At 44.3% G+C, this 27,165-nt stretch overlaps 1 protein-coding gene across 4 annotated transcripts in view; it reads left to right on the top strand.

Annotated features, from left to right (window-relative positions):
* The window catches only part of ATXN7L3 (ataxin 7 like 3), a 56,436-nt gene that overhangs the window by 19,563 nt on the left and 9,708 nt on the right, over nt 1-27,165 (top strand). For 2 of the 4 annotated variants that reach the window (XM_033918348.1, XM_033918347.1), the window contains exons 3-11: nt 901-1,033; nt 5,128-5,347; nt 6,371-6,468; nt 7,152-7,174; nt 8,349-8,394; nt 9,827-9,858; nt 10,081-10,158; nt 11,181-11,224; nt 11,965-12,036. In XM_033918348.1, the coding sequence (XP_033774239.1) occupies nt 901-1,033; nt 5,128-5,347; nt 6,371-6,468; nt 7,152-7,174; nt 8,349-8,394; nt 9,827-9,858; nt 10,081-10,158; nt 11,181-11,224; nt 11,965-12,036 (746 nt within the window). The remainder of the gene's footprint in view (nt 1-900; nt 1,034-5,127; nt 5,348-6,370; nt 6,469-7,151; nt 7,175-8,348; nt 8,395-9,826; nt 9,859-10,080; nt 10,159-11,180; nt 11,225-11,964; nt 12,037-27,165) is intronic. The other 2 variants (XM_033918350.1, XM_033918351.1) reach the window with 2 other exon arrangements.

Below are 27,165 nucleotides of genomic sequence, written 5' to 3' on the forward strand. Positions count from 1 at the left end.
TTTTGAGCTTCTGTTTCCACCTCCCACCACCCACCATGCAAAGCAGAGATCTGATGAATAGTCGTGACATAATGGGGATGATTCTGTAAGCAGTCCCTGCTGTGGCAGGCACTTAGAAAATATCAGTCACAAACAGGTGCCACTAACAGAATTGCAGCTTCCAAAGATCCTAGGCACCTGAAATGTAGGCCAGGGTTTTACAGGCCTACATATCCGGTGCCTAGGGTCTTAGCAGAATTGTAGCCAGTGGTGTCTAGTGACTCCGAAGCCCAGCGCTACCCCTTAATATGCCCATTTCCAGGCTTCAGCGTCACTAGGTACCAGTCCCAGAGGTCATCTAGTGACACCTAATTTTTTAAAATTATTTTAATTGTTTTTAATGGTGCAACCCTAACAACCAATTAAAACACTTAAGTAAGGCACTAGTAGGTGCCTAACCTCTGGCGACTTTGTTCAGAATCTGGCCCCATGTGAATAGCAGATGGACCAGTCATTTGAACAGGGGTTGTATCTAGAATGTATCTAGCTATTTGTATCTTCAGGATATCTCTACGATGAATATGCATGAGAGAGATTTGCATGCACTACTTCCATTGAATGCAAATCTTATGCATATTCATGGTGAATATGCATAAGAAAATCTGACTCAGATTGGATTGAGAACACTGGGTTAAGATTAGCAGACCCAGGAGACAAGTGGCAGATTGGGAATATATTATGACCTTGGTAGGTGAATAGTGAATTCTGTGGACCGGCAGAAAATTTCTGCGGACTGACACCGGTCCACAGACTGGCAGTTGAAGAACACTGATCTAGATGGTATAGATACAGTGCCACATAACACCAGTGCCACTCCAAGAAATGTCATTTAAGACCATCATTTTCCTGCTTGAACCATAGGTCATTGCTCATGAGATTTACACAGACTTGATTGAGGACTCGTGCCTTGGACTTTGTTTTGAAGTGCACCGAGCTGTGAAGTGTGGCTACTTCTTTCTGGATGACACAGATCCAGACTGCACAAAGGATTTTGGTGAGTTTTTCCAGAGGCTGACACTCTTAATGTCAAGGGGCTGGGAAGAAAAGTGCTGGCCAGCTGGGTCATGCCATTTCCTTAATCCCATGGCAAGGCAGAGGATATGTTCTTAGTTTAACTAATCTATTTTGCTAGAAAAGAAAATATAGAGTTTAGTATGTATAAAAATAGCTTGCCAGTAGTGATTTGAAAAATGCTTTTAAAAATATGAAAATATAGACCCTAGTGACACCCTTTGAGACTAATCATGAATCTGACCGTGTTGGTGTTCTTGGGGACTTGTTATAAATAAACTTACTTTGAATCTAATGTGTTTAGATCCAGGTTAGAGATTGACACGGGAATAAATTTTTCCCTGTCCCTGCGGGAACTCATTTTCCTGTGCCTGCCCCATTTCTGCAAGCTCATTCCACCAATGCCTAAGTTTCAAGTTTAATAGTTTTTTTTGATTAATCGCTTAATCATGCTTCTAAGCGATGAACAGTTTAAAAATTACATTTGATGGGAAACAATACAATAAAAAACAGAATTTAAATAATGACAAGGGATTGAAATTTAACTTAACATACTCATAACATTGGGTAAAGGGGGAGTGAAATACAAATCAATAAAGTAAAGTTGAAACAAGGGAAAAATACAGAAGGTAAACAAAATAACAATAAAATATTATAAGATGAAATTTATTAGGGCTATGGGGTATTAAAATTAGTTTTCAAAGGCATCCTTGAAAAGAAATGTTTTTAAATTACTTTTAAATTTTCCAAGTTCCTGTTCTTCCCTTAAAAACATTGGAAGGGCATTCCAAGTCTGTGGTGCGGTAACCGAAAAAATTAATTGCCATCTTGTATTAATAACCTTCAGCGAAGGAATAGTCAATAAATCTGTTCATTGGATCGCAAAACTCTACTTGGAGAGTATGGAATTAGTAATTTGTATATAAATGCTGGAGTTTTATTACAAAGAGATTTGAAAGTCAGTATACAAAGCTTATATGTAATTCGATGGATAACTGGAAGCCAGTGTGCATTTTTAAGAAGCAGTGTTACGTGGTCAAACTTTCTGGATTTGGTTATAAGTTCCGTCCTCATCTGCACAAGCCTCAAACACTTTAAAATCCTAGGTAGCAATATTCTAGAGCTCCGATTGTGATGTCATAATGCCTCATTCCACCAATGCCTAAGCTCCGTCCTCATCTGCACAAGCCTCAAACGCTTTAAAATCCTAAGGAGCAACATTCTAGAGCTCCGATTGTGATGTCATAATGCCTCATTCCACCAATGCCTAAGCTCCGTCCTCATCTGCACAAGCCTCAAACACTTTAAAATCCTAGGTAGCAATATTCTAGAGCTCCGATTGTGATGTCATAATGCCTCATTCCACCAATGCCTAAGCTCCGTCCTCATCTGCACAAGCCTCAAACGCTTTAAAATCCTAAGTAGCAACATTCTAGAGCTCCGATTGTGATGTCATAATGCCTCATTCCACCAATGCCTAAGCTCCGTCCTCATCTGCACAAGCCTCAAACACTTTAAAATCATAAGTATTCGAGGCTTGTGCGGTTATGGCAGAGCTTACAGGAATGGGATGGGGATGGGAACGAGGAAATTGAGTTCCGACAGGGACAAATTTGTCTCCGTGCCATTCTCTAATCCAGGTTTTGTAACTTGGAACATGAACATACCAATACATTAGAAAAAGTACAATCTTTATGAAACTGCAGATTTTTATTTAATTTAAAATGCCATTTCCTAAGCTGTTTACTGATAACACATTCATGATCACATTACCATGTATAAGCACAAGATTAGACATGCACATAATAAGCAGTATTATTTCAGACAGCTTAAACTCATTTGGTAAATTGATAAGTAAATGCAGACTTCAGCAGGCATGTTTTTTAAACCCTTACAAAAGGAAGGCAAATAGCGCTCCGTGCAAGAGGGGAAGGAGTTCCTCAATCGTGGACAAATATCTGAAAGGACTCATGAACGAGTTGACTTCAAGTGAAGCTCCAAAGAAGGAACACTTAGCGACTCATGAACGAGTTGACTTCAAGTGAAGCTCCAAAGAAGGAACACTTAGCGACTCATGAACGAGTTGACTTCAAGTGAAGCTCCAAAGAAGGAACACTTAGCGACTCATGAACGAGTTGACTTCAAGTGAAGCTCCAAAGAAGGAACACTTAGCGACTCATGAACGAGTTGACTTCAAGTGAAGCTCCAAAGAAGGAACACTTAGCGACTCATGAACGAGTTGACTTCAAGTGAAGCTCCAAAGAAGGAACACTTAGCGACTCATGAACGAGTTGACTTCAAGTGAAGCTCCAAAGAAGGAACACTTAGCGACTCATGAACGAGTTGACTTCAAGTGAAGCTCCAAAGAAGGAACACTTAGCGACTCATGAACGAGTTGACTTCAAGTGAAGCTCCAAAGAAGGAACACTTAGCGACTCATGAACGAGTTGACTTCAAGTGAAGCTCCAAAGAAGGAACACTTAGCGACTCATAAACGAGTTGACTTCAAGTGAAGCTCCAAAGAAGGAACACTTAGCGACTCATGAACGAGTTGACGTCAAGTGAAGCTCCAAAGAAGAAACACTTAGCGACTCATGAACGAGTTGACTTCAAGTGAAGCTCCAAAGAAGGAACACTTAGCGACTCTTGATAACTGGAGCACAGAGGGTGTTGGCTGTTATTTCTTAATATATAAAAGACAATTTGTTAATCAACAACAATTGAACTCTGCAGGAGATTTCTTCATTCCAAATTTGACACAAAATGCTGCTGTCTTTAACAATTGTAGTGATTGATCACATTTTCAGGCAAAACTAAGCACTTCACTATTGTAATAAATTACAGGTATATTGTTGTGACATTCTCCCTCTTTATAAAATGATGATTTGGGGAGCTATGCAGACTTTGTGGGTGCATATATGTAATATACTGTATAGTTACTTTTTCTGCCATCCTTTGAAAGTAAATAGTTGGGAATATCTCAGCCCCCTCAAGTCCAGTGATTTTTTTTTTTTTTGCCCTTGAGATTTCTTCAGGGCTCTGGATTTGGCTACCAGGTGTCGCCCTTAAATCACAACTAAGCTGCCCTTCTTGGGCTGTGAACACTTGTCTCCATAGCATCCTTAGCTCCAGCAGGAGTGATGGGTAGGGCTAACTAGACTACCTGCGTAGCAGACACAGTATTTGCAGTGGACTAGCACATTTTAAGGAAGTTTGACTTGGATTTTGTTCAGCTCTGCTTATGAGGCTCCCTTCTGCCCAGTAAGAATAGCCCTACTGGGTCAGATCAATGGTCCATCAAGCCCAGTAGCTCGTTCTCACGGTTGCTAATCCAGTTCACTAGTACCTTGCCAAAACCCAAGGAGTAGCAATATTCCATGCTACCGATCCAGGGCAAGCAGTGGCTTCCCCCTTGTCTTTCTCAATAACAGCCTATGGACACTTCCTCCAGGAACTTGTCCAAACCTTTTTTAAAACCAGCTGTGCTATCCGCTCTTACCACATCCTCTGGCAACGCGTTCCAGAGCTTAACTATTCTCTGAGTGAAAATTTTTTTCCTCCTATTGATTTTAAAAGTATTTCCCTGCAACTTTGAGTGTCCCCTAGTCTTTGTAATTTTTGACGGAGTGAAAAATCGATCCACTTGTACCCATTCTACTCCACTCAGGATTTTGTAGACTTCAATCTTATCTCCCCTCAGCCATCTCTTTTCCAAGCTGAAGAGCCCTAACCTTTTTAGTCTTTTTTTCATACGAGAAGAGTTCCATCTCCTTTACCATCTTGGTCGCTCTTCTTTGGACTATTTCTAGTGCCGTTATACCTTTCTTTGAGATAAGGAGACCAGAACTGAATGCAATATTCCAGATGAGGTTGCACCAAGGAGCAATACAAGGACATCCTCCCTAGATTGTATCAAGGTTGTTGCTGTTAATATGCTTTGCTTATTCACAGTTGGTGCATGCTTACTCTGTAATGGTAGATCTGATTTGTTTCAGCTGTTAATACTTTGGACTTGGGAGCATGTACAGTAAGAACTGTGCTACTGATTGGACCATTTCTTTGCTTCTGTCTTGTCAGAAATTGTCGACCAGCCAGGAGTGGACATCTTTGGGCAGGTTTACAACCAGTGGAAGAACAAAGAGTGCGTGTGTCCCAACTGCAATCGTAGCATTGCTGCCTCCCGCTTCGCCCCACACCTGGAGAAGTGCCTGGGGATGGGGCGCAACAGCAGCAGAATAGCAAACAGAAGGTGGGGGAGAGAGATGCTGGGCCCCCAGAGGGTTGGGATGTCTGCATGGTATGGCGGTTGTTCTGGAACCTCTCATCTAGGCTGTGTGTGCGTGTGCAGAGGGTGGGCAATGTGGGTGCCCCCCATTGGACGTATCAAGGGTAAAACATAAGCTGTGCCCTTCAGCTGAGCACCGGCATTTAAATCTTACGGTAATACCCTCTGTCCCTCCTCCTCCTTTTTTACCAAGTTAGGCCAGGGGTAGGCAATTCCGGTCCTCGAGAGCCACAGGCAGGTCAGTTTTTCAGAATATCCACAATAAATATGCATGAGATGGATTTGCATCTCAAGGAGGCAGTGCATGCAGATCCATCTCATACATATTCATTGTGGATATCCTGAAAACCTGACCTGCCTGTGGCTCTCGAGGACCGGAATTGCCCACCCCTGGGGTAGGCACATCTCATCCAGCAGAGGAACTTCTGTATTGTGCATCTTCTTTTGAAATTCTGCACTAGTCGATTAGCAGGTACCGAAGGTTTGATGTTGCCCCTTTGCATGCTAACTTGCTGTTTTTCATCATTTTTCACTATTGAAGTTGCAAACTTTTAACAACTTTGTCTCCTCTAAAGCTTTCCCTTGTTGAAGTAAACATTAAGATCTGCATTTAGATCTATAATGCCTCAAGAATATCTGCCAATTAAATTACTAGCCTTTTTTTTGTAATCTGATTTGGATATTAATACCGTACTTAAGTTCAGTTGTCTGCAGGAGTCTCTGATGCATGGCTATTGTGCCATGTAGAATTTATTTAAAGAATAGTGTGCATCCACCTTTTCAGTGCTGTAGAAATGATAAATAGTAGTATGTACAGTCTCCTGGCCTTATTGGGTAGGCTTGTAACTGGATATTAGATCCAAACCCAATTTGTATTGGGAAGAATCCTGTTTTTATCCCCCTCCTTTTGTTTTGCTGTTCAGGTCTATCGTTTTCCCTCCCATTCCCGCCATAGTTTCACTAGCAGGCAAATGTATTTGCTTCCATAACTCCAAGCTCGTGCTGACTGTCTCATTACTCTCTCTCCCATGACAGGATAGCCAGTAGCAACAATGTGAACAAGTCAGAGAGCGATCAGGAAGACAATGATGACCTTAACGATAATGACTGGTCTTATGGCTCAGAAAAGAAAGGTAGGGGGGCTGGGACTGCCACAGTTCCTACACAATTGTTATTGCTGGGTATTTTGTTGGATATTTAAGTCTGGCAAGTATTAGATTATTAACTTATGGCAAGGCTTGTCACTACAATCCTGGTTTTAATTAGTTGAGCTTACAGTCCTCAAAAGGTGACTTAAAATTTTCACATTAGTTTAATTGTTTTAACTGGAGACAGAAGCACGTAAGAAGCAGGGGGGTAAGATGCTCAAAAGTGCTTTACACTTTCTAGATTATTTTAATTAGTGATGGCTACAGCCCAAAATAATTTGGGAGTGAAAGATTCCATTCTGGCAGGGAGGCGATAGGTGTGCAGATAGTGAGACAAGTGCTGTGATTTAGCCCAATGGTTCCCAACCCTGTCCTCGGGGACCACCAGGCCAGTCGTGTTTTCAGGATAGCCCTAATGAATATGCATGGAGCAGATTTGCATACCTGGCACCTCCATTATATGCAGATCGCTCTCATGCATATTTATTAAGCTCATCCTGAAAACCCCACTGGCCTGGTGGTCCCCCAGGACAGGGTTGGGAACCACTGATTTAGCCAGTGTCCATGTTTCATAATTCTAAGGTCACTCTGCAAATCTTAAAGCTGATCTCAGTTTACTACAGTTAGAAATTAACTTTGACTAAACATTTCTTTTCTCCCTTTCTTAGCAAAGAAAAGGAAATCTGATAAGGTAAGATGAGGTTTTTATGCTTCCCTCCCACTGATTTAGCAACTGATAAAACAAAATAAATAAAATTAGTATTTTTCTCTGTTGTGAAGAAATACCCACCCACTGGGTTGTTAAAAATTGTAGTGATTCATCTTTCTCAGATACTCCAGTCAATTGGTTGCATTTGTAGCTCATAAGAACCATAGGCACCCAGCATAGAAAAGGTTTATACAGGTACAGTAAAACCTTGGTTTATGAGCATAATTTGTTCTGAAACATGCTTGTAATCCAAAGCACTCGTATATCAAAGCAAATTTCCCCCATAGGAAATAATGAAAACTTAGACGATTCGTTCCACACCCCAAAAACTTTAATACAAAATATTATAAGTACTCATATTGCAAGGCCTTGCTCATTTAGAACAGTCACTACACTTCTGCAGCATGAGAGAGAGAAGAACCATCGGCTCAGTTGTGATGATGTGACGCTTGTATACTGTATGTACTCGTATTGCAAGACCTCGCTCGTTTAGAACAGTCAACATACTCCCGCAGCGTCAGAGAGAGAAGAACCATCGGCTCAGTTGTGATGATGTGACGCGTGTATACTGTATGTACTCGTATTGCAAGACTTTGCTTGTATATCAAGTTAAAATTTAATAAAACGTTTTGCTTTGCAGAACACTTGCAAACCAAGGTTTTACTGTATCTGGAATTTGATCAGTGGCTTCAGGGGCTCACTCTCCCATCCGTTTTGTCTCCCGATATATTTCCATGCAATGTTATATTAATACACGTACATTCCCACTCCATATACCGGTAGTGCTTCTACACAGTTATGCTTTGAGCTGCAGGGTTGGTAGCAGTACATTTGCAAGTATTAAATGGAGAAGCAGGGTGCAATACATGTTGTGTACGTGATACCCTAGGCCAGGGCTGCCCAAGTCCAGTCCTCGAGATCTACTGGCATGCCAGGTTTTCAGGATATCCACAATGAATATGCATGAGAGAGATTTGCCTGCTCTGGCTTCTTGGTATGCAAATCTCTCTCATGCATGTTCATTGTGGATATCCTGAAAACCTGGCCTGCCAGTAGATCTCGAGGACTGGACTTGGGCAGCCCTGCCCTAGGCCAATACTGGGATTTTCCCTTAAAGAAAAATATAACCCACACTTCTTGTATCTTTTTGTTTCAGAACCCAAATTCCCCCCGAAGATCAAAATCATTGAAACACAAAAATGGTAAGAGGCAAGAAATCTTTTAGCCCTTGCGTGTGGTTTTTTGTTTTACCAAAAGCCAGTTTTTGGTGGTGGCTGAAGGGAAGTTGGACTTGGTTCCTGAACAATAGTAGCATTTCCTGTAAAGTGTATTTTAGTCCTTTGCCAATCACAACAAAAGAGAAGACTGTGGAATGCAATGATCTTGACAAGGCGATTATTAAGACAAGTCAATTTTAAAATCAAATCATAAAGTCTCCACTTCATGAATCAATGACATATGGTGTAATACAGACCCAACAGCCTTCTTCAGGGGTCCAGGTCAGTATTCACTCAATAGTAAATAAGATAACAAATATGGATAAAACCCAAAAAGCCTTCTTCAGGGGTCCAGGTCAGTATTCACTCAATAGTAAATAAGATAACAAATATGGATAAAACTTTGTCCATGAGTGTTTGGACCTCCGTTTTTTGACTATGGGATAACCGGGCCTTCTGTATCACCTGGTAGACTGGTATAGTCCTTACGAATGGGTTATATGCCTCACTGCTACCAGTAGGTGGAGACTGAGCACAAACTTGTATATCAGGCTAGATTCCACCCTAGCAATCCAGTCTGTCTCAGTCTCCGTAGCAGGTGGTAAGACTAGATCAGCTCCCCTCTTAGTACTATTGGAACTTTGTTTTGGATTCCTGGGTTCCCCTTTTGTGCCGGATAGAGCTGAATTGATTTTGTTGTTTGTTTTTTGTTTTGTTTTGTTGTTGGGTTTTTTTGTTTGTTTTTTTGTAATACTATCAAAAATTACAAAGATTAGGAGACACTCTATGAAGTTCCAGGGAAATACTTTTAAAACCAATAGGAGGAAATATTTTTTCACTCAAGAGTAGTTGAGCTCTGGAGCACATTGCCAGAGGATGTTGTAACAGTGGTTATTGTAGATGGGTTTAAAAAAGGTTTGGACAAGTTCCTGGAGGAACATTCCATAATCTGCTATTGAAAAAGACCTAGGGGAAGCTACTGCTTGTCCTTGGATCAGTTGCATGGAATGTGCTACTATTTGGTTCTTGTGACCTGGACTGACCATGGTGGGAATAGGATTCTGGACTAGATGGACAATTGGTCTGACCCAGTATAGCTATTCTTATGTTCTTATGAAATGAGACATGGCCTTTGTTCTAAACAAATGTGAAATATTTAAGTCAACAATAGGAGACCCAGGAAGACAAAAAGCTGAAGTAGTAGAGCCAGAAATCCCCCCCATTGATTTGCTGAGGTTTTCCTTTATTACTGATGCTCTTCATGGCTACTTTTATTTCTTTGTTTTGGTTTTCTTGCTTTGCTTTGCTACCCTGAGAAGACAAATTTTAACTTTTTCCAGTTGCACAGAATATCAAAATATGAAAATCAAAATTAGTACATATTCATTCACAAAAGATAATTTCTGTTTCTTTCTAGGGGAGCTTGGTGGAAATTCAGACCCATTTAAGGTAAGTGCAATAATGCTACTTTGTCCTCTCACACTCACCTTTTATTCTTGTCAGCTGGGAGCAAGGTCATCATGGACAGTGCTGCATGCTGGGTAGAGGCTGAGGTATATAAGAGGCCCCCCTCTAATCAGTACTTGGTTATGACTGTATAGTGGGGGAAAGTGATGGGAAGTATATTGGTGACAATCTTGATGCTAAGTCTCCCATTCTTCTTCTTTGCAGTATAACAACAACAACAACTCCTCGGGAATTAATTATGAAACTCTGGGCCCAGAAGAGCTTCGTGCATTGCTCACCACAGTAAGGGACCTGTCCTGTTTGTACTTGGACAGCACGGAAACATGTTTAGAGTTTGAGAGTTTCCCATTCCATCTTTCTATGTTCTGGTTGCTGAGACCACAAGCACACCTCTTCATTCCTACTCCTCACTCTCCATGTCACTGGGATGTTTTCCCAAGCACAGCTCTCCATTCAGAGTGTTGTAGTGGTTAGAGCTACAGCCTCATCACTCTGAGGTTGTGGGTTCAAACCCCGGCACTGCTCCTTGTGACCCTGGGCAAGTCACCTAATCCTCCACGGCCTCAGATACATTACATAGATTGTGAGCCTACTGGGACAGATGGGGGAAAATGGTGGAAGTACTTGTATGTAAACCTCATTGAGCGTGTTTGTAAAAGTACAAAAAGGCGGAATACAAAACCCAATCTCTTTCCCTTTTTGTAGTGCTGGGAGACTCCCTCCACTTCCACCCCTATTTATTTTTTTGCCTTGGTGCTGGTTTTTTTTTGGGGGGGGTTTTAAATTCTTTATTCATTTTAAAACTGACAAACAAGTGATTAATATTAAAACATTACATTACTAACAAAATATACAGCATTTGACATTCTTATACATATAATCCATTAAAGTAGAAATTATAACCCTTTCCCCCCACCCAACAATTCTTCAGCAGAAATCCAATCATTAAATAAAAATATTAATCATCCAATTTTCCCCCTCCCCCCAATAAAATACACGTGTCCATCAGAGAGGAAAACGATGTTCATTCATTACAATAATTCTCTAATGGCCCCCAGATCTATATAAAGTTGTTATAATTACCTTTCTGTACAGCAATTGCTCTTTCCATTTTAAAAATGTGACAAAGTGAATTCCACCAAAAAGAATAATTAAAATTTGTAAATTTTTCCAATTAGCCATAATGTGCTGAATTGTCTTGGTGCTGTTTTGATCCTTCAATGATACATTCATTATGTTAAAGGTAATTTCCAGGATGTGGCTGCTGCCTCCATTGATTCTGGTTGTACTTTTCTTTTCTTTAGCAATGTGGCGTTATCTCAGAACACACCAAGAAGATGTGTACAAGGTGAGATACTTGCTTAGGGTGTGCGAACTGGTTCATAGACAGTAACGCGGAAGACAAAGGCGCGCACCGACAACTGAGCGCAAGACGGAGGTGCGCGCCGAAGAAAAAGACTGTTTTTAGGGGCTGCGACGGGGGTTTTTGTTGGGGAGCCCCCCCCCCACACACTTTACTTAATACATATCGCGGCGGCGTTGGGGGGGGTTTGGGGGGTTGTAACCCCCCACATTTTAGTGAAAACGTAACTTTTTCCCTAAAAACAGGGAAAAAGTTAAGTTTTCAGTAAAATGTGGGGGGTTACAGACCCCCCACAACGCGGCGCGATCTGTATTAAGTAAACCCACACCCCCCGTCGTAGCCCCTAAAAACAGTCTTTTTCTTCGGTGCGCGCCTCCGCGCTGCGCTTAGTTGTCTGCTCGCGCCTTTGTCCCGGCGCGCTTTTGACCTGACACTGTGCGAACTTGCTTCATGCAGTACAACAGGAATTGTAGAGGTGCGGGGAAGAAGGAAAGCACATTAGACTCGAGTAGACACATGGCTAAAGGGTGCTTTGAAACCAGCTAGGACTAACTTTTTCTTCTGTGAAAGAACAGTATATTTCCCTTCTTTATTGGAAAGAGGCAGTTCTGGACAGCGTTAAGAAGGGGATGTAAACTATAAAAATGGAGGGCACCCACTGCATGAATGAAATGAAATGAATAGTCCCGTGCTAGTTTTTTGACCTGCTTTATTTGTTTCTGCAGGTCTCTACGCTGCCCCCAGCACACGGACGAGCAGCGGAGGTCAGTCAGGGTCTACCTCCTGGGACCCTCTGCGTAAGTGTGACTCAATCCAGCTGGCCAATAGCTTGTGGTCTATTTATGTTCCAAGGCAGGACTCCTCCCATCCCTCCCCCTCCCCCTCCCAGTGCTTCATAAGAGGAGCAATGTTTTCCCAACTCATCTTTTGTGTTGCAGAGCTGAGCATCCAGTGTCCAAGTACCTAACAATGCGTCTAGCCAGTTGGACTCATTATAATGCTGCCCAACCACACTTCTTCATGCTTTGTTAAAGCTCAAACATTTTTTCTTTAGCATCTTTCTAGACTGGCACAGAACAGATGGGTTTACGCTCCTCTGTCAGCAGGTGGAGACTGAGACATAATGATTTTGGCAGTAGTCAAAGTAGACTGTGCAGTCCCATCTACAATCAGTCTGTTCTCAGTCTCCAGCAGGTGAAGGTGGTAAGCCTGTGCAGTCTTTTTCTTTGGTTCGTTTTAGGGCCTGTTGGATCTGGTTAGTAACATTTGTCCCTTTTGCTGTCCAGACCGAGCTTGGGGGACCCTCTCAGGGGTCCTACCAACCTCAGGGGTACCACACTCAAAAGGGTCGAGTCCCTCCCCCACCTCCCCCAATTTTTAATTCTTACAGGAGCCTCAATTGTACCCTTGTCCACCCTTTAGCACAGACTACAGTTTAGAGAGCCTGTAGGGTCTGCTCTGTTAATGTTTGCAGCTGAGAGGTTGGGGGAAAACCCCCCCAGACAAAAGCTACCACAGACAAGAGAAAATAAGAGCCTGAGGCAGCCATGTTTAACCAGCGTTTTTTTGCATAGGTCTTCAGTGTGTAAGATATGAGAACTCTTAAAAAGCAGAAGTGCGTTTTATGTGCACGCTGAGCGGTGGATGCAGCCGGCGTATACGCAATGTGTTCTGGCCACTTTGAGTGGGAACATGCATCTGCTTTGGGTGTCGGCGTGCAGGGTTCCCCTTCACGTGTTCAACGCTTGTTGGCGGGGAGCGCTGGTGAATCCCGGGCTTCCCCTGCCGCTCACGCCAGGGTCTTCTCAACTGCCAATGGTCAGGGAGATGCAGCTTTGACCACCGAGGGTGCTGGGAATTCCCTTGTAGCAACAGCTGCTGCTTGCAGCTCTGATTTTGCGGTGGGGTCTAGTCAGGCCTCATTGCCGCCTCTGTGTTTGGGAGAGTTTTTCGGTGGGCCTTCCTTTTGTTTTGGCAGGAAGCGCCACCATTTTGCCCGTGGCCTCAGGTGACCTTCCTCCTGTTTTAGAGAGACAGGAACAGGTCCTATCTGTTTGTTCTGCACCAGCAGGGAGTTCTGTGGTGCCGTAGGGAGTTTTCTGACCTTATTTGTTTTAGCCATGTACAAGGCTTATTTAGAGGTTGCTGGGAGTCCTGCTTTTCTTTGGGGCCTCTGGGTCTTCTGGGGGGTCTTTGCCTTCCACAGCCTCCTCCGTTCAGTCTCCTGCAGCTTCTGCCTTTGTCCAGTCTCCCCAGCCATCGTCCAAGTGGCCACGGGTGACTTTTTTTATGGCTGATCTAGTTTTCACCAGATGAGGACTTGGATCTTGGGGTGGACCCCCAAGACCCTCTAGGGGGGTCAGATGAGGTGAACGGAGGGATTTTGGACACGCCGGTTGGCAAGGATGCGTTAGTTGTGTACACTTTTCACCGGAAAGAGCTGCAGGAGCTTATTCTCTAGGTGTCTTCGGTTTTGTGGAGGAAGCTAAGAACCCCCTCCCTACAGTTTTGGACCCTCTTCTTCAGTGGATCCGTTCAGCAACCCGCTCTTTCCCTATGCATCAGGATATTTGGGATGCAGGGCACACACAGTGGAAGACACTGGACGCGCCTTTTTGCTTGGCGCATTCCATGGCCAGACTTTATCCCATTCCTGATGGGGATCAGGATACCTTTAAGTCTCCTGTGGTTGATGCGGTGGTCTTGGCTATTGCACGCCAACACACTGTGCCAGTTGAGGACAGTTTGGCCCTGAGATGCCCTTAGGACCGTAAGATGGAGGCTCTCCTTAAGCAGAGTTTTGATGTGGCTGCCTTGATTGTCCAGGTGGTGATATGTGGCGGGCTGGTGGCCCGGGTTTGTTTCTGGTGCTCTTGAGTGGTTTCTGGACCAGGAGTCTTTAGTGGATCAGGAGGTAGCTATGTCTGTTGAGGGCTTTGGCCAAGTCCATAACCCTCGTAGTAACGGCTTGCCCTGTGGGTTGGTCGACTGAAGCAGTCTCTAAGTCTAAGCTTAGTAAATTCCCATTTTGAGGTTCCTTCCTCTTTGGGGAGAAGTTTGATAAGCTGGTTCAAGCCTTAAGAGATTCTAAGGTACCTTGGCTTCCGGAGGACCGACCTCACCAATCACTGTGGGGTGGTGCCGCCCGTGGGCGTTTGTGAGATTTTCGTAGGTACCATCCTGGCCAGGGAGCAGCCCCTTTTCCTTATTTCAGCACATGCAGTCCTTTCGGGGAGCCCACCAGGGGGGTCAGGACCTCCGGTGGCTCCTTCTCTGCTCATCTAGCCCAGTAACTCGCTGCAGGTCCTTCCCGGTTCCAGTGGGAGGCCGCTTGTGGGAGTTTTACCAGGGGTGGACTGAGATCACAATGGATCCTAGAAGTGGGTCCTACAAGTGATTCAGGATGGCTATGCTCAAGAGTTTTCCCGTCCCTTACCAGATCATTTCCTCTTCTCCTTGTCAAGTGACTTAGAAGAAGCGGGCTTTTTGGCAGACGCTTCTCAGGTTGCTGGACCTCAAGAGATTCATACTGGCATGTACTCCATTTACTTCATGGTGCCCAAAAAAGAGGGGTCTTTTCGACCCATTTTGGATCTGAAAGGTGTCAACAGAGCACTCCAGGTTCTGTCTTTTCATATGGAAACCCTGAAATCCGTAATTCTGGTGGTTCAGCCTGGGGAATTTCTGACTTCTCTCGATCTGACGGAGACTTACCTGCATGTTCCCATTTGAGCCTCCCATCAGTGCTTCCTTCGCTTTGCGATTTTGGAGAAAGCACTATCAGTTTTCTGCACTTCCGTTTAGATTGGCCACAGCTCCACAGACCTTCACCAAGATTATGGTGGTTATGGTGGCAGCTTTCCATAAGGATGGCATTCTGGTTAATCCGTATCTGGATGACTGGTTGATTCAAGGAAAGTTGTTTCAGGAGAGCTCCCTGGTTATGTCTTGAGTAGTAGAGTTTCTGCAGTCGCTGGGCTGGGTGGTCAACCTATCTAAAAGCTGGTTGACTCCTTCTCGGCGCTTGGAGTATCTTGGAATTCTCTTAGACACCGGATAGGGGAGAGCCTTCCTGAGGCCTGGGTGTTGAAATTTCAGTAGCAGATTCGCTCCCTCATGGATTGTCGCTGCTTGCAAACACAGGATTTTCTACAGGTCCTGGGGTCGATGGTGGCCTCCCTGGAGGTAAGGTGGGCTTGTGCTCATATTCACCCTCCTCAGTATGCGCTTCTTTGATGGTGGTCACCACAGATTCATGATCTGAACTCTCCCGTCCCTCTTCGGGGGTTGGTTCATCACAGCCTGCGCTGGTGGCTGCTATCTTTCAATCTGGTTCGGGGAGTGAGTCTGGATCACCCTCAGTAGACAGTACTTCTTGCAGACACCAGTCTCCTCGGTTGAGGAACTCAATGTCTCAGTTGCTTGGCACAGGGCAGCTAGTTGCCAGTGGAGGCCTCTCCTGGTCGATCAACATTCTGGAGACCAGAGACATTCAGTTGGCATTGTTAGCTTTCAGTTCGGGTTCTCTCAGACAATGCCACGGCAGTGGCCTATGTCAATCGTCAGGGGGGACCAAGAGTCTCTGGTAGCGCAGGAGGCAACTCTTCTCATGGAATGGGCAGAGGCTCATTTTCTGGACATCTCGGCCTCTCATATAGGGAGAGTGGACAATGTCCAGATGGACTTCCTCAGTCATCATGTGCTGGATCTCGGAGAGTGGTGTCTCAGGTTGGGAGCCTTTAATGTTGATTGTTCAGGCCTAGGGCCGGCCGATCATGGATCTCATGGCCACGAGTTTCAATGCCAAAGCGCCGAGGTTCTTCAGTCAGTGCAGGGATTACCAGGCTGAGGGGCTGGATGCTTTGGTGCAAACTTGACCGATGGACGGCCTGCTGTTTGTCTTTCCTTTGTGGCCACTGGTGGGCAGAGTTCTTTGGATTGCCTGGTACGCAGGTCACATGATCTTGGTGACCCCCAGACTGACCCAGGCACCTGTGGTATGCAGATCTGGTACGCCTTCTAGTGATAGATCCTCTTCCTCTGCCCCTATTGCCCGATCTTCTGACTCAGGGTCCCATTCCCAAGTTCGATCCGGGTCCCTTTGTCTTACAGCTTGGCTCTTGAACAAGAACACCTAAGTAAGAAAGGATATTCGGATACGGTGATCTCCACCCTTTTGGGGTCTTGGAGATTTTCTATGGAATCCACCCAAGAGTATTAAAAGAATTAATAAACAAAATAGCAGAAACACTCTGACAAATTTGCAACCTATCCTTGAAAACTGGGGAGATCCCGGAGGACTGGAAAATAGCAAATGTTACACCTATCTTTAAAAAGGGATTGAGGGGAACTTCAGTTCCGGGCAAGATGGTAGAAACGCTGATAAAAGACAGCATCTGGGAGCACATGGAAAAAAATGGACAAATGAAAGCGAGCCAGCATGGCTTCTGCAAGGGAAGATCGTACCAAACGAACTTACTGCACTTCTTTGAAGGGATAAACAGCCAGATGGACAAAGGGGAACCCATAGACATCATTATTCTCGACTTCCAAAAAGCCTTTGATAAAGTACCCCATGAGTGGCTACTTATGAAACCGTGGAACCATGGGGTGGAAGGGGATGTATACAGATGGATTAAACACTGGTTGGAAGGCAGAAAGCAAAGGGTTGGAGTGAAGGGCCACTACTTGGACTGGAGGAGGGTTACGAGCGGTGTTCCGCAGGGGTCGGTGCTCGGACCGCTGCTGTTCAATGTATTTATAAATGACCTAGAAACACGGACGAAGTGTGAAGTTATAAAATTAGCGGATGACACAAAACTCTGTAGCAGGGTTAGAACCGCGGAGGAATGTGAAGTCCTACAAAGGGACCTGAACAAACTGGAGGAGTGGGCTAATAAATAGCAGATGAACTTCAATGTAGAGAAATGCAAGGTCATGCATATAGGGAAAAAGAACCCGATGTTCAACTATAAAACGGGGGGATTAGTACTAGGGGAAAGTAACCTTGAAAAAGACTTGGGTGTGCTGGTGGATACAACAATGAAGTCAACAGCACAATGCGCAGCAGCCGCAAAGAAAGCAAACAGAATGTTGGGTATTATTAAAAAGGGTATTACAACCAGAACGAAGGAAGTCAACATGCCACTGTATCATGCGATGGTGCGCCCGCATCTGGAGTACTGTGTCCAATATTGGTCACCGTACCTTAAGAAGGACATGGCGATACTTGAGAAGGTTCAGAGAAGAGCGAAAATGATAAAAGGTATGGAAAACCTTCCATACGCAGACAGGCTAGAAAGGCTGGGGCTCTTCTCCCTGGAAAAGCGGGGAGACATGATAGAGACTTTCAAGATCCTGAAAGGCATAGAGAAGGTAGAGAGGGACAGATTCTTCAGCCTATTGGGAACCACAAGAACAAGGGGGCACTCGGAGAAATTGAAAGGGGACAGGTTTAGAACCAATGCTAGGAAGTTCTTTTTCACTCAGAGGGTGGTGGGCACCTGGAATGCGCTTCCGGAGGTTGTGATAGGAAAGAGTACACTACGGGGTTTTAAAGAAGGATTGGATAAATTCCTGAAGGATGCGGGGATTGAGGGATACAGATAGAGGTAGTTATAGGATTATGAAAGGGTATAGATAGAAGCATAAAGGGGAATAAAGGGTTTTAGACAAGGATTACCTTACAGGTCATGGACCTGGTGGGCCACCGCGGGAGCGGACTGCTGGGTGCGATGGACATCTGGGCTGACCCAGCGGAGGCAACTTCTTATGTTCATACCTCTCGAGTTTGTGCGCATTTGGTGTCTTTTTGAGGAGTGGTGTTCCCAATGCTGCATGGTTCCCCTTCGCACATCTTTGCCTCATATCTTGGAGCTTTTGCAGGATGGCCTGGAGCAGGGCCTTGCCTGGTCCTCCCTCATGGTTCAGATTGCGACTTTGTTATCTTTTCGCGGTCTGTTGCATGGTCGCTGTTTGGCTGCTTCTCTAAATGTGATTCGATTATTGAAAGTGGTGAAATTGCTCTGGCCGCCAGTTCATCCTTCGATTCCAGCCTGGGATCTCAATCTGGTTCGTCCTCCTTATGAGCCTCTTGGCTTCTGCACGTTGAAGGACCTTACTGTTAAGGCGGTGTTCCTAGTGGCCATTACTTCTGGGAGACACGTTTCCGAATTACATCCATTTTCATATAGGCCTCCCTTCTTGGAGTTCTCCAGGGAGCAGGTCGTGGCTGGTTCCCGCTTTTCTTCTGAAGGTGGTTTTGCCTTTTCATGTTATTCAGTCCGTTGTCCTTCTGGTCTTGGATAGCCAGGAGGGTTCTTTAGAGCAGTCGGTTGCGCAAATTGGATGACCTTAAAGTCCTTCGTGCTTTGTTCAGTGGGTTCATAGATGAAAGTGCATGGGATAATCATGTCTTGCAAGAAGATGTGCGTCCAACTTGCCCTTGAATCCTAGAATGGTAGTTTCCGCCACAACCTCTTCCGGGAGAGCATTCCAGGCGTCCACCACTCGCTGTGTGAAATAGTACTTTCTGACATTTGTCCTGGTCCTGTCCTCCCTTCAGTTTCAGTCCATGACCTCTTGTCCGAGTCACATTTGACTACGTGAATATAATTCTCTTTTTGTGTGGCTATTGTTCTTTCCATTTTATATATGCGACACAACGAATTCCACCAAAAACAGTAATTGAGTCTGTTCCAATTCTTCCAATTACTTGTAATTTGTTGTATGGCGACCCCTGTCATAATCATTAGAAGCCTGTTATTCTTAGATAAAATTTGGCTCTTTGCTCTCATTGACATGCCAAATAAAACAGTATCATACGATAATGCCATTGGATTTTCCAATAAACAATTTATTTGGCCCCATATTGATTTCCAAAAGGCCAAGATAAATGGACAAAAGAATAATAAGCGATCTAGCGTCTCTGCTTCAAGATTACAATGCCAACATCTATTAGACTTAGAGCTATCTAACTTTTGTAACCGAACTGGGGTCCAAAATGTTCTATGTAAAATAAAAAAAACAAGTTTGTCTCATAGATGCAGACACTGTACATCTCATCCTCCAAGTCCAAATTCGTGGCCATTGAGACACAGAAATTTCATGCTTAATCTCGATGCTCCAAATATCCCTAAGACCAGTTTTAGGCTTCTTATTTAAAAATCCATTTATCAATTTATACCACTGCGGCCTGGTATCCCAGGAAGTCCATCTGAAAGCATTAAAATTCCAAACTATATTGATTGTTAAGATTTTTCCATTCAGGGAACCCCACCTGAATAACATACTTCAGTTGCAACCATCTAAAACTTTGTGATTTATTAAGACCATATTTATGTTGCAACTGTGAAAAATCAAGCAGTTTCCCATTAGAAATAACATCATCTAAAATACGTATACCTAGTTAGTTTCTTAAAAAAAAAAAAAAAAATCTTTATTCATTTTCAAATCAAACAACAAGTGCACAAAAATATATCATACAAGTAATTCCAATATAGCACTATAATATCTAACACATAAGATCTAATAATGTAAAAAACAAAAAACCCCACCCACTCACCTACCCACCCTTCATCACATTTTCAACTAAAATAGAGTGTACTATATTACATTACATTAGGGACTTCTATTCCACCTATACCTTGCAATTCAAGGCGGATTACAAAAGAGCTAACTGGACATTTCCAGTGAAGTTACAACAGTTTTGGGGTGTTTTTTGTTTTGGGTTTTTTTTTTGGTTACAAGGGAGGAGAAGTACCTGGATTAATTCTGGAAGAACTTGCAAATTGGATATTAAATTGACTGTTCGTTACTGTGTGATATAACAAATAAATTACAGTTAGAGTACAAATAAGATTATGTTACATTTCAGAGATCTGAATACTTGGTTGGTGTTTTGGGGAGGAAGAGATTATATAACATATGATAACATATCTTATTAACTTACACTCCATATCCACCCTCCTCCTTGAGTGTGCTAAATAGATCTAAAAAAGAAAAGAAAATAATTGATGTCTATTCATCATAATACTTTGCCAATGGCCCCCATATCTTTACAAAGTTATTATATGTCCCTTTTTGTATCGCTATTGCTCTTTCCATCTTAAAAATATGGCATAACGAATTCCACCAGAATATGTAATTAAGATTCTTGTAATTTTTCCAATTGTTGGTAATATGTTGAATGGCAACCCCTGTCATGACTAATAAAAGTTTATTATTATATGACGATATTTGACTCTTCTTCCTCATAGCCATTCCAAATAAAACAGTATCATAGGAAAGTGCAACCTAGTTAGTTTCTGCTTGGCTATTCATCAGACTGATAGTTGATGCGACTGCACACCCCACTTGTACTACTGCCGAAAGTCATTATGTCTCAGTCTCGATCTGCTGGCAGAGGAGTGTAAACCCATCTGTTTTGTGCTTGTCTGGAGGGACTAAATGAAAGAAAATTAGCAGGTAAGAACCCAATTTCTCCTTGGATCACTGGATCCAGCATTAGACAATTTTGCACTTTATAGGGTAATTCCAATGCTAGAAAGGACTCTGTCTTTTCCTCTTCACTTTCTTCCTAGAAATCAGTTACAGGGATCTCATTTTACAAGATACAAGCTACCTTAGGGAAAGAATCAGGTACACAGAGGGAAGGATCTCTTAAAAGACCATTGGCCAGACTTGATATTGTACGCTGTTGGCTGACCATGTGAGCAATTCTTCATATCAAATAAGATTATTGATTTGGTTTCAGATTCTCCTGATGGGAATGATCAGTTTCAGGTTAACCCAGGGGTGTCCAATGTCGGTCCTCGAGGGCCGCAATCCAGTCGGGTTTTCAGGATTTCCCCAATGAATATGCATGAGATCTATTTGCATGCACTGCTTTCATTGTATGCTAATAGATCTCATACATATTCATTGGGGAAATCCTGAAAACCCGACTGGATTGTGGCCCTCGAGGACCGACGTTGGACACCCCTGGGTTAACCCCATTACATGTGCAGGGGCTTGTAGTCTTGTGTATTTTTAGGTAGTACAACTGGAAAATCTGAATTACAAGCTCCTGCATGCAGTGGGGTAAACTCTGAGACTGGATTAAACCTGGTGAAAGAATTGGGAGCCAGTGTTAATCAGGCTGCCCAGTTCTTTGGCTCTCTACCACCCTGGGAAGAAAAAATGTCTAGATTGTAATATTTAAGACCATGGTGGTTATTTTTCTTGAAACATCAGCTTCCACAGTTTAAAGAAAAATAATCCATATTCAGCAGCAGTATCCGGACAGTGGCTGCCGCTGATTATCTAGATCAGAGTTTCTCAACTTCTTCAAGCCAAGTACCTCCTAAGCCTAGCAAATACAACTGAGTACCCCTGCCCAAGCTCTGCCCCAGACCCACCCATACTCCGCCCCATTCATTTTTCATATAAACACAATATAGTCTTAATACATAATGATAACCACAAAATAAAAAAAAAACACAAAGCACACTGTACGCAGAGAAAATGTTAATTGTTTATATTTGGGGGGTTTTCAAAGAGGTCAACGTAGATGAATTTAAAATATGCAATGTCACCTCAGTAACAACTAGACAAATATAGTGCAAAATATAGACAGCAGATATAAATTCTCAAAACTGACATTTTGATCACTAAATTGAAAATAAAATCATTTTTCCTACCTTTGACTGGTGATTTCATTAGTCTCTGGTTGCACTTCCTTCTGAATTTGCATCCAATATTTTTTTCTCTCGTTCTCTTTCTCCTGCTGCTGCTTCCTCTACCTAGATCTCATTCCATTCCCCAACCAACATCTCTCTCTGTCCCTCCATGAGTCCAACTTTTCTTTCTCTCTCCTCCACCCATTGGCAACGAGTCTCCCTCTCACTGTCTTTCTGTCTTGAGAGATCCAGGCATCTCTCCCACCCCCTCTATTGCCACATTCAACATTTCTCCCTCTCTCATCCCCCAGATCATGTGCAGCATTTTTCACCACTGCCCACTAGCCCCATGCCCAATTCTCCTCCTTTCACCCCTCTCCAACACCATGCCACATCTCACTATGTCAAACATTCCTCCCCCTTGCATCCCCTTCACTCTTTCCCTCTGGTCCCTCTCCATCATATTTATCCCCCTCATCCTTTTATTCCCCATACCTCACTTCTCTTTCTCTCTCTCTCTTTCTCTCTCTTTCTTTCTCTTTCTCTCTCTCTCTCTCCAATTTTCCTTTCTTCCTTTCCCTGTGTGCCCAACAATTCTGCCTTTCTATTCCCTTCCCTCCCCCCCCCCCCCCATGTTCATGCCCCCGTTTTCTTTCTGTGTCGATCGTGCACCCTCCCCCTCACTGCCTTCCAGCCTTTGTCCCAAAATTAAGTTGCACTGCTGGGGATCCCTGCCTGCCCCCCTCCCCTGAAGCCTACCCATCCACAGAAGCCGCCGGAGATCCCTGCCTGACTGCCTTGCCTGTTTGTCTGCCAGCCCGCCGCCCCACCCCCCACCCCTGAAGCCATCCCTGTTACTTTGTTGGAGCCAGACTTGCTTCATCCTCTCCCAGCAGCAGTTCTGTTCAGGGATGGCACATGCAGCCATTTACATGTTGCACTGGCTGGCCCAAAATCCTTCCCTCTGACATCAATTCCGACATCTGAGAGAAGGTTGCGGGTCAACTACGCAGCGTGTTGAGTCGCTGCCTACGTCCCTGTATGGAGTTGCTGCTGGAAGAGGATGGAGCGAGTCTAGCTCCGACAAAGTAACAGGGATGGCTTCAGGGGTGGAGGGTGGTGCGGTCAGCGTTCAGACAGGCAGGGAGGGATCGCTGGCAGCGGCTTCAGCGGCAGGCAGGCAGGGTGCCCCAGAAGCATATTCAGCAGCGGGCGGACAGGGAAGGATCTGCAGCAGCCAGGCCACATACCACCAAAGGTATGCGTACCGCGTGTTGAGAAACACTGATCTAAATAACTGCAGTATCCAGCTGCTGTTTGAATAGCCACTCTATACACTTGAGACAGGCTGTTTTTTCAGTCCTAAGTTGTAGATTCTTATTTGAATAACAGTGCTAAAAATTATTGCTATTTGGATAAATGTAAGCTTCTCCCATGCTCTGCCCATGGAGTACCCCAGAACTCTCTAGATAGTGCTACTTCCTACTGGATAAGCCATGGCCACATAAATTCCTTTAATGAAACCCAACACCAACTTCTTCTCTCTCCTTCCCACCTTGTCTTTTTTTACTCAATATTTCTCTTAAATTTAATTTCCACCACTGCCTGTTGGTGATGTCGTCCACAGAGCCTGGTGTGGACCTTGCCAAGTATGAGCAGTGCTCACACTGCGCATGCTTGGGTGCCTTTCCGCCTGATGCTTGAGCATAGGACCATCAGTCTTAAGTTTTCCACAGAGCAGAGCATTTGTATTTTCAATATCTCCTCGAGTGTGTCAGACTTTGGTGCCTTCTCATACAGGACTTTTCTGTCTTTTTCTTTGACTGTTGTAGCGTTTTAACAAATTGTTTTTGCAGGCTTCTGGGCCGTTGAGGCCCTTGTGTTGGCCAGGAGGTATCAACAATTTTTGGGCCTTTTGACCTTGCGTTGGCCATTTTTCCCTCCATGTCAAAAAGCATACCGAGTGTCTTTAAGAAGTGTGTGCTTGGTGCAATAAGAACATATTGGGCTCTGACTCCCATAACTGGTGTGTTCAGTGCCTGGGTCCTGAGCATCGGGACATACACTGGGCTCATTTTCTACTTCAGTTAACCAATTTTATTTATACATTTGTGATCCTGGCAGCTAGTGAGTATTGCATGTGAGAATATTATACCTGCTTGTCCTCAAAGAATGCAAAATTACTTCCTTGTAGCAGGTGTTCTCAGAAGACAGCAGATATATATTCTCACATCCCTCCCTCCTCCCTTTGTCTTAGCTTTTGTACCACACTGATGGTCCTGCACTTGATGGTTGGGTGGGAAGGCACCCATGTATGCATGGTGTGGACACTGCCTCAAACCTTTAAAGTGACAGTACACTTAGCAGTGTTCACATTGGGCTCCTTGGATGACATCGCAGGTGTCCTTAAACACCTGCTTACAGGTAAGTAACTTTGCTCTACCTACCATTTAAAACATGTTAAATTAAGATAGTGCTAACCACTACTCCCTCTGCTAGTAGGCCACTCCAAGCCTTGTTGCCTTTCTCTTTGATTCTGACAAGGACAATCCTTACTTTTTGTCATCTCCAGATCATTCCAGGCAAGTAGGTTATGTTCTCCATCCAGCAGATATCCACTAAGAAAAAAACTTTGGAAGCTGACCATCTCTGTGACTGGTGCAGCAGAGTCATTAGCCAGTATTTCTGTCTCCAGTAGATGATGCTGGACTGGTGTGAAGCTGCTATGAGGGAGGAAAGCCAGCAGGGCACTGGGCTGTAGCTATACTTCCCCTTTTGGGCCAGGAACTTGAGCTGAATCCTAGAATCCTCACCTAGAGATTTCCCCAAATTAGGACAATTCCTTCCAAAGATCCCTTGGCCTGGTCAAAGGGCCCATAGAAAAGGGCTGGTGTTTTGAATGGTGGCCTGGGATGGTTTGGTTTTGAGGGGTTAGTGCTCAAATAAAAATATCAGTGGTGACTGCAACAAGCCTGACTTGGTTAGCCTGGAATCCTCAATAGCAGCAGTCTTTTGACAGGAGAGGAGTCCTCACTTGGTCACTGGTCAGCTGGTAAGGGGAAGAAGTGTTCTGCCTGTGGGACACACTGACCACGGACCAAACCTGGATCTGGAACTGAGTCAGGTGTGGCAGTGAGTTGGCAGCCAAACTCAGAAGGAGTGGGATGGTGGCAGTAGGAGCTTGTGTATGCTCTGGTAATTTCAGACTGAGAAACAGTTGGTATGGTACCATGGTTCCTGCAATGAGAATGGGAAATAATGCCATGTTTGGGCCTGAACATGAGACTATCAATCAAGGTCTAACAGCAGACCACATGGTCCCTGTGGATGTAGTGCAGTAATGGGAGGGGGTTTTGGTCCCAGCACTGCACAGAAGTGCAGTAGAAGCCACAAAAGTTAGGACTTTAAATCCAGCTTGCCTGTTGTTGAAAAATACCATCTTGGAAGCCCAGACCAGATGTATTCCATGTATTAAAAGAGGTGGAAAGAGCAAACGACAGCATGCTTAAGGGGTGAAGTGAGAAGCTATCAGAACCAAAAGGACATCTTTAAAAAAATAGCATAAGGATCTAAATGAAGAAAGCAAAAAGCAGCATCAGCACTGGCAATTTAGCTGCAAAGCATTTGTAAAGAAGACTTAAAAATATGAAGAGAAACTTGCTACAGAGGCAAAAACTCATAATTTTTCTTCAGGTGTATTAGATGCAGAAAGCCTGTGAGGGAATCGGTGGGACCATTAGATCATCAAGGAGTAAAAGGGGCACTCGGGGAAGACAAGCCCATAGCAGAGAAACTGAATGAATTATTTGCTTCAGTCTTCACTGAAGAGGATGTACGAGAAATCTTCCTCTGCCAGAAATGGTTTTCAAGCATGAGGATACAATGAACATGAAACAAATCTCTGTGAACTTTGGAGATTTCCTGACCCAAATTGACAAATTTAAAAAGAAAGAAAGAAAAATCATATAGACTGGATCATATACTGTATTTTCTCGCATATAACGCGCGCGTTATACGTGGTTTTTACGTACCGCGCACACCCTTGCGCGTTATACGCGTGAGCGCGTTCTAAATTTTTTTACATAGTTTCCCCCCCCCGACGTCCGATTCACCCCCCCCCCGCAGGACCGCTCGCACCCCCACCCCGAAGGACCGCTCACCCGCACCCCCACCCTGAAGGACCGCTCGCACCCCCCCAGCCACCCGACCCCCCCCCCATCATGTAGAAGCTCCTACCGGTGTCCTGCTGCTTCCTCTTGGCGGGCCCGACACCCGACACGATCGGGGAAAGAGGGAGCTCAAGCCCTCTTGCCCCCCCCCCCCGACTCCCCGACACGATCGGGGCAAAAGGGAGCCTAAGCCCTCTTGCCCTGCCGACTCCCCAACTCCCCAACAATATCGGGCCAGGAGGGAGCCCAAGTTCTCCTGGCCCTGGCGACCCCCCCCCCCCCCCGCTAGTTGTTCGGGCCAGGAGGGAGCCCAAACCCTCCTGGCCACGGCGACCCCCCTACCCCGCACTACATTACGGGCAGGAGGGATCCCAGGCCCTCCTGCCAGTTGCTTGAGTGATAGGGTTCGGGCTAAATTCTTGAGATAGCAAACTTCATGGCTCTCTTTTTCCCTTCTGTCCTGTCCTGTAGAAGAACAAAATGAAATTGTGCTAATGAAAACAATACATTTATTTCACCTATGACTAATGTGTATGAGATTCTCGCATATGATATATTTTCAAATAACTTTGAAAATTTTTGAATTTAAATATCTTAAACATTCTAATAATTTTTTTAGCAGATAATTCTGCCATCCTCGTGAGAAACAAAATTCTTATGTTCTAGAGTTTGGGGGCAGTGCTTGCATGTGAAGTGAGATACCCAAGGTTTATCTTCATCCCCAACAGTCAAGCTGAAAAATGCCTTGTAAATCTTAGCAGATGCTTCTATGGAGTACTTATTCCCTCTTGTCTTGCTAAATCGGCTGCATACATTTATTTATTTGTATTTGTATTTCGCACTATCGGTTTCTAGGAGGATAGCAAAATATGATTTGCTGGATGTTTGCAGCCTCTGGATGTCATCTAGAACATAAGAACATAAGCAATGCCTCCGCTGGGTCAGACCAGAGGTCTATCATGCCCAGCAGTCAGCTCACACGGCGGCCCAACAGGTCCAGGACCTGTGAAGTAATCCTCTAACTATACCCCTCTATCCCTTTTTCCAGCAGGAAATTGTCCAATCCTTTCTTGAACCCCAGTACTGTGCTCTGCCCTAT

Source organism: Geotrypetes seraphini, chromosome 13 (assembly GCF_902459505.1).
Source record: "Geotrypetes seraphini chromosome 13, aGeoSer1.1, whole genome shotgun sequence".
NCBI lineage: Eukaryota > Metazoa > Chordata > Amphibia > Gymnophiona > Dermophiidae > Geotrypetes > Geotrypetes seraphini.